Raw genomic sequence first — 8,359 nt, forward strand, 5'->3', positions numbered from 1 at the left:
AGGGCTCCCTTTTCAGCAGCTTCCTCATTATAGTATGCATTTTTTTGTAGCCTCCTCAATATAGTGCCCCCTCTTCTGTAGGCCGATCCTTAAAAGGGCAGAACACAGAAAAGGGGATATCATAACACTCCCTTTTCTCTAGCCCCACCCACACTTATAATGGCCACCTATCTGTAGCCTCCTGATGTATGCCCCCTCCATGCAGATCACCACCCACACTCCCTACTTCTTTTCACTGTGAATAATTACAAAACCAGTCATCTATTCACCATTCCCCACCCCTGAGTCACCTGCAGTTCTCTTCGCCTCTACTCTGTGCAGTGCGCAGCTCTGATGCCGACAGACGCAGTGTGATGACATCATCATGTCTGCCGGCGTCAGCTCAGCGAACAGTGGTCGTACAGAGGAGAATCTGACTGCTGGGGGAAGGGGGTGTTTATTTATTTAAGTTCTTTGGGTGCGACCCAGGACTGGATGTACCACGGACGACTGTGGTGACCAGTGTATTAGATCACTACATGGAAATCCAAGGGAAAAAAAGACAGAGACACCAAGATATAAGGGGGTGGGGAAAATATTTTATTTATCGCTATCATTTTTGTTTGTAATATTTTGTGTATTTTATTTTATAAATCTAAGCTATATTACTATTATCTGTATAACTATTTATTTATAAAATTATTAAAACTATGAAACTTTACCTATTTTTTTTTTTAGCTTTTTTAATTTTTTTGTTACTTATATTAATAATTACTTACATACAATATCCACATTATAACCTACATTATCTAACCTAGTGTGTGGGGGAATATACCATATTTTTTGGACTATAAGACGCTTCTTACTATAGGACGCACCCCACATTTAGGCTTCCAAAAAAAGGAAAAATATATTTTACACCAATTAAAATATCCTTGTTGGTCGCACTAAAGCACAGCACACAGCTCTGCATCATCCACAGTTACACGCACTCAGCTCTGCATCATCCATAGTTACACGCACTCAGCTCTGCATCATCCATAGTTACACGCACTCAGCTCTGCATCATCCATAGTTACACGCACTCAGCTCTGCATCATCCATTCAGATACACACACAGAACCACACACACAGCTCAGCTACACACACAGAACCACACACACAGCCCAGCTACACACACAACACAACACAACACCACACACACAGCTCAGCTACACACACAACACCACACACACACAGCCCAGCTACACACACAGAACCACACACACAGCCCAGCTTCACACACAGAACCACACACAAAGACCAGCTGCACACACAGAACCACACACACAGCTCAGCTGCACACAAAGCACCACACACACAGCTCAGCTACACACAAAGAGCCACACACACAGCTCAGCTACACACACAACACCACACACACAGCTCAGCTACACACACAACACCACACACACAGCCCAGCTACACACACAGAACCACACACACAGCTCAGCTACACACACAACACCACACACACAGCCCAGCTACACACACAGAACCACACACACAGCTCAGCTACACACACACAGAACCACACACAAAGAACCACACACACAGCCCACCTACACACACAGAACCACACACACAGCTCAGCTACACACACAGAACCACACACACAGCTCAGCTACACACACAGAACCACACACACACCCCACCTACACACACAGAACCACACAAACAGCTCAGCTACACACACAGAACCACACACACAGCTCAGCCACACACACAGAACCACACACACACATACTTCCCCCATTTCCCTTCTTCTTACCCTGTCCCAGGGCAGCATGGCAGTATCAGACCTGTGGTGATGTAAGAAACATGATTCTGACATCACCGCAGGTCCTGTACATGTAGGACATCGGGGAGAGGAGAGAGCAGTACGGAGATCGGGTGCAGCTCTATATCAGGGCATCACCCGATCTCCCTTACAGCGGTCAGGAGGGTCTGGCAGTGCTGGATCCTCCTGACCTCCGGTCTATAAGAAGCAGGCACTTTTTAGCAAGATTTTTTCTGGCTAAAAAATGTGTCTTATAGTCCAAAAAATACGGTATATTTACTTATCAATTATTTTCTATGTAAATGATTATGACTACACCTATTCTTTGAGATTTTTAAATATTTTTTCTTATTTATATTAATTAATAATTACTTACTTAAACTATCCATTTTATAACCCCAATATCTTAACTAGTGTGTGTGTGTGAGGGAATAAGTATTTACTTCTCTAATATTTTTTATGTAAATGATTATTATGAGACTACACCTATTTTTTTTTTTAGATTTTTTTTCTTATTTATATTAATTAATAATTACTTACCTACACTATCCACTTTAAAACCCAACTTATCTTACCTAGGGTGTGAGGGGGGCCTAAATTTTTTACTTCTCTAATATTTTTAATGTAAATTATTATTATGAGACTACATCTATTTTTTTTTTTTTTACATTTTTAGATTTTTTTCTTATTTATATTAATTAATAATTTCTTAATTACACTATTCACTTTTTAACCCACATTATCTTACCTAGTGTGTGAGGGGGTCTACATTTTTACTTCTCTAATCTTTTCTATGTAAATGATTATTATGAGACTACATCTATTAAATTGGGTGGGAGGTTTAGTCTTTAATTTATTTATATTAATAATTAATAATAATTTGAAGAGGTTTAGCATTAAAACTATTTATGGCTGAGTTGATCCAGAGGAAGGCAAAAAACACCTTCCTGACCCCATATATGGGGATCAGAACAAATCCCAGGATCAAATACCATCATCTAACCTACACTATCCATATTATAACCTACATTATATTTTCTATATAAATTATATATTTTTTAGCATTGTAAATCTATCATACTATACCTATTTATGGCTCTGTATGATCCTGAGGAAGGCAAAAACCTCCTTGAAGAGCAAACCAATGCTCCTCAAGGTGGAAAAATTCCTTCCTGACCCCAAATATGGCGATCGGAACAATTCCCAGGACCAAAGCCAATATCTACACCTATCCTATATATCTATGTGTGTGTCTATACCTACATCTATCTAAGTGTCTATCAGTGTATCTATGTGTGTGTAGTGTGTGTAACTTACCAGGCCTGTGCTGAGCAGGACACACAGGCCTCTCCAGGAGCCGGACGTTTCTTCAGGAGGGAAGTGATGTCAGACGCTGCCGGATATCAGAGGATCGAAGCCAAGCACCGAGGCAACGTCATGATGGAAATGTACAGCAACCTGATGTCATAGAGAGGATGTTGTAGGCGAGCCGAGGTCTCACACAGCAGCAGAGGTGGGTACAGGAGGCATTAAGTTCTGGGCAGTGGCACGGGCTGATCCTACAAGACACAAGAGGGAAATGTTACTTCTACCACTTGTACATATATAGACAAGAGAACTAATGTAACATGAAAATATTTATTCTTATGAGATTTGTGTATATGGAGAACTCACCAGTCTTAGATCTTACAATCTGGATCTCTCCATCATCCTAAGAATAAGCAGAGACATAGTAATTGTTAGGAGCAATAATAATGAAGAACAGGAGGGAGAAGACTATGGAAGAGACTACATCAGGTTAGTAATGACTATTACATGTAAGCTTTGTACAGGAGAAGGATCTTACCGGGCCCAGCTAGGTGACTTGTAGGAGAATTCGGCCACGGGGTTAGTAGGTGTTTCATCTCCCGGCCACTGCAGGTGTTTGTTCTTCAGAACGGCCCTGAATGGTGTAAATGGGGGCTGTGCTCTCCCGGCCTCAAGATCCTCCCAGCCAATGCTGTCAAAGAAGGGATGGTGTCTGATGTTACCGGACACACCCAGCCGCATCTCAGGATTTTTCCGCAGCAGGTTTTTAATCAGATGTTTTAAATCGGAGGCCAGCCAGGGTGGTATTTCTGGCATTTCGGTGATGATGGACTCAACCGCCTCACTCCTGATGGGCCAATAGTAAAATGGGGAGTATCCGGATGACATTATGGACACAACAATCCCCAGGCTCCACCAGTCAACTGCTGCGTCATATTCCTCATCCAGCAGCACCTCTGGGGCCATAAAACAGGTTGTGCCCACCACTCCACGGGTCTTATTGGAGGAGGTGACACCATCGCGCGCAAGGCCCAGGTCGATGATGCGGATGTGCCCACTTCTATCCAGCATGATGTTTCCTGGCTTTAGATCTCTGTGGACGATGTTGTGTCCATGGAGGAATTGGAGGCCACATACTATCTCTGCTGTGTAGAATCTCACATTATCGATGTTCAAGCTGCCGCACATTCTGATTAACGCCTGCAGGCTGCCGCCGGACAGATACTCCGTGATGAAATACGCCCCGTGCTGAGACTGATGTGCGGCATACAGATGGCATAGGAATGGGCACTCTCGGGCTTTTTGGAGTATCCGTCGCTCTCTCATCAACATTGCTGTATTGTCCGGTGTTTTGAGGACAACTTTCACGGCCATGAAGGTGTTTCGGCCGGGGAATGACGCCAGGACCACCTAAAGATAAGAAGGGGAGATACTTATACATTTATTACATACGGTAGCTAAGTAATCTGCTGGGGGTCAGACATTTCTGCTGGCTATGACAGTGGGGTACACCGCTCATATAAAGCGCCAACCAGCTCATCTTTCCTGTGCACAATCTTTAAAATGTCAGGCTATGGTCAGACAGGTGTCAGATTCTCTGTACAGGCAATGCCTGGGTTACATATAAGATGGGTTACAATTATATATTATACAAACCTACAAAACCTAAGTCAAAATAGTTTTGATCTCTGTGACAATTGGATTTTAAAAATGTTTTGTTGTCATAAGAACCAGGAATAATAATAAATCTTAATTGCAGACCCATTTGATAACTGTTACAGCTGATAATTGTAGCCTAGGGGTAAAGTACAGTAAGCTACCAACATCCAGAGGTCTGTTTGTAACTAGGGGTCGTCTGTAAGTCAGGTGTTCTTAAGTAGGGGACCGCCTGTAGTATTATTATTTTATGCTATCATTTACAAAATAAATCTGTTGACAATATTTTAAAACCATCTCTTCCTTGAAAAAATACTTTTCCACTATGACAATGGGGTACACTGAGTTATCTACATGACATCAAGGTCCTGGTAGCAGAATGTATTAGGCCCATGTCATATTTTTGTGAAGCGGGAAAGTTTTATTTTAAAACCTCACACTTAAACCATCTCACCCTCATGCTTTATAAAAAATGGAGCTCAATCAAATTATGATATTTTTCAATGTATTTACAGCAGACAAATGGCATAAAACAATGAATAATCTCTATTATACATCTCTTATTGATGAAACTTTCTGCATACAATCACCACTAGGGGGAGCTCAGTGGATAGAAAAAATACAGCTTTTATTGCTCTCAATGGAAGCTAAAAATGTATGTTGAATAGAGCTCCCCCTAATGTGACTGCTGGGAAATGCAGCAATCATTGTCAGGAGAAGATCCGTGTTGGACCCATTCCCCTTACAGGCGCCTTTTCAGCTCTACTGTCTATGGATATTGGATTTAGTCCACTGGGTAGCAATTAGACCCAAGAGCTGACCGGAAGGAAGCAAATACAATGCTGAACACATCACTATAGCATAATATGACATTTGTGGAGCAAACAAATAAAAAACATAACAATGTGTCTTTCCCAATCTCAGTGTGACCCCACATATCATACATATGGCTACAAATATTACTGGAGATTCTCAGCTCTAGACATTCACTGGATAAAAATATCTGTTAAAGGGGTTGTCCGAGTGTAAAAAAAAAAATATATATGTGGCCGGGAGTGGGGTTACTAAAACAATAAAGCTGTACTTACCTCCCGGTGCCCTCCCGTATCCAGCGCTGCTGTCGCTCCGGTCCGGGGGCCATGTAAACAAACATGGTCGCCGGAGCAGCGCTGGATTCAGCTTCCGGCCGGATGCGACAACCTTCCGGTCCCCATACACAATGCAGTGTATAGGGACGGATAGGCGTACCCGGCCACGGCCGGCCGGAAGCTGAGTCCAGCGCTGCTCCGGCGGCCATGTTTGTTTACATGGCCCCCGGACCGGAGCGACAGCAGCGCTGGATACAGGAGGGCACCGGGAGGTAAGTACAGCTTTATTGTTTTAGTAACCCCACTCCCGGCCACATATATATATTTTTTTTTACACTCGGACAACCCCTTTAACAGAAACTAACGGCAAAGGCAAAATGTAACCAATAAGAAATGATGTCACTTACTTTCCCAAAGCCGCCCCTACCCAGCACCTGATGGATGGTGAGGCGGTAGACATAGAAGTCGGGGTAGGGGCTTGATGTTACAGGGTCCTGGCTGCTGCCCGGTCTTGGCCCGTCATCCTCTAATAATCCGGCAATCTCTCCTCTCCTCTTTATCATCAATCCGCTCTCGCTGTCCTCTTCTCTCTTCCTCTTCACCTTTTCTCTCTTCCTCTTCTTCTCTTCTCTCTTCCTCATCTCTTCTTCTCTCTTCCTCTTCTTCTCGCTTTCTCTGTGTCCTGTAGACGCCATCTTTGGGAATCCAGTACAATCCAATCCAGTCGCTGCCTTCGACAGTTGAAGGTAACTGACAGTTGGCCGTGTGCAGGTCACAGGTCAGAGGTCACGGAATGCTCAGGTGGCACCTGCCTGCCAGTAGGATCATGTACCTGCTCTGCCATCTATACTGTGGGCAGCAGACATGGCAGTACAGTGTCCAGAGGAATTAGTATATTTATATGTATTATTGTATTGTTATATTAGTGGTAGATGGGCAGAGGATGTGACTTATGCCCGGGCTGGCAGTGGTGCCCATATTATACAGCACCAGCAGATCTGCTGCAATCAGGAATGAATGCAGATATGTAGAAATGTAGATGCTCCTGGGGTGGCGTGGGATGGGGGTCATCTATACTGATGTTATTTAATGAGGAGGACAATGTTTAAATGGAAATATATCAATTTTAGGAGTTTTAATAAACAATGATGGTTTGGGAAAGTTTGCAAGTGTCCAATTATGAACATGGAGGGGCCTCTATTAAAGAAATTGTCAGCTGTGTAGATTTTATTTGGTGATCTATCGATTTGGTGATTATCTAAGTTGCCTGAATTCATACATTGGTGCCATATTTTCTTACTCATAGCGGCAGGATTAAAGAAAGGGGCATTTAGTGGTGCAGTGGCTGTACAGACAGGGCTGGATCTACATTGGCGCTCCTGGAGCACTTGCGCCGGGCCCTGGGATCAGTCCTCTCTCTATGGGGGCCCTGTCATCTGGCGCTGTAGATCCGGCCCTGCACACACTGTCAGATCGGCTCCTGGGGTCCTACAGATATCAACTACTAAGTATGGGGCTGCTAAAAGCTATTAGCAGCCCCATACTGACACGCACATGGTATATGGTGCCTGTGCCTTTAAGGTACTGATACCATAGAGAGGCAGAACTGTGGGTAGAGTGGCCTCTCCCTGCACTTTCTGTCCTCCACAGACGGCCGATCTATGACTGATAGATCGCACTGTCTGTGTCTCCACACTGCAGGGAGGAGAAGAGCCGACTGCACATCATCCTGTCAGCGCTGCGGGGGATCGTCTGGAAAGGTAAGTGAACTTTTATTATTTAGGGGTTTAGTAAAGAAGACAGAGGGTTGTAATTTATATATAGAGTTGCCACCGTATAGGGTTGGGTGTGTAATTTGTACATATAGGACCCACTGTGTAGGGGAAGGGGTGAGGGTGTCATTTTTATATAGAGGAGCCACTGTCCTACAGCCTGGCAGGTCTCCAGCAGGTGGTGTGTGCAAGAAAGATGGAAGCAGAGGCTGATGTACTGGTTCTCCCTGGGGCAACCCCTTAGTGTCTGTAATATATGTCCCTGGGTAATAGATGGGGAGCGCTTGGTGGTAAAGCCGTATCCAGGGAACAGACGGAGGCAACGTTGTGCAAAATAACTTGCGGATCTTTATTGAAACAACTGAAGGTCATTGTATAGGGGAGGTCATTGTATAGATGAAATGGGCCACTGTTGTATAGCAGGGGCAGCTTTATATAAATTAATGAAAATGACAGTGTATAGTGAGTGGCCCTCTATTGCAGCCATATATAGCTTCAGTTAGGAGGTGCAGTGGTAATGGTAGCAGTGTGGTGGTATTATTCAGTCATGATGCAGGGGTAATGGTAGCGGTGTGGTGGTATTATTCAGTCATGATGCAGTGGTAATGGTAGTGGTGTGAAGGTATTATTCAGACATGATGCAGTGGTAATAGTAGTGGTGTGGCGGTATTATTCAGTCATGATGCAGTGGTAATGGTAGCAGTGTGGCGGTATTATTCAGTCATGATGCAGTGGTA

General features: G+C 43.8%; 1 protein-coding gene across 1 annotated transcript; it reads right to left on the minus strand.

Annotated features, from left to right (window-relative positions):
• Positions 1-2,851: 2,851 nt before the first annotated feature.
• On the minus strand, positions 2,852-6,830 carry LOC140119343 (protein kinase C theta type-like). Its single transcript, XM_072138256.1, has 4 exons — positions 6,258-6,830; positions 3,645-4,516; positions 3,473-3,509; positions 2,852-3,357 (listed from the first exon to the last, which is right to left on the minus strand). Exons 1-3 carry the CDS (start codon positions 6,543-6,545, stop codon positions 3,485-3,487), a joined length of 1,185 nt encoding a protein of 394 aa, XP_071994357.1. The 5' UTR covers positions 6,546-6,830; the 3' UTR covers positions 2,852-3,357; positions 3,473-3,484.
• Between the last annotated feature and the right edge of the window lie 1,529 nt (positions 6,831-8,359).

This window comes from Engystomops pustulosus, chromosome 2 (assembly GCF_040894005.1).
Source record: "Engystomops pustulosus chromosome 2, aEngPut4.maternal, whole genome shotgun sequence".
NCBI lineage: Eukaryota > Metazoa > Chordata > Amphibia > Anura > Leptodactylidae > Engystomops > Engystomops pustulosus.

What these genes read in the sequence shown, in the direction of transcription:
- LOC140119343 (XM_072138256.1), bottom strand. Translation starts at nt 6,545, where the DNA reads ATGGCGTCTACAGGACACAGAGAAAGCGAGAAGAAGAGGAAGAGAGAA. An exon ending in GTAGGGGCGGCTTTGGGAAA is followed by an intron (nt 4,517 to 6,257) that starts GTAAGTGACATC and finishes TCTTATCTTTAG; the next exon opens with GTGGTCCTGGCGTCATTCCC. An exon ending in AAGTCACCTAGCTGGGCCCG is followed by an intron (nt 3,510 to 3,644) that starts GTAAGATCCTTC and finishes GCTTATTCTTAG; the next exon opens with GATGATGGAGAGATCCAGAT.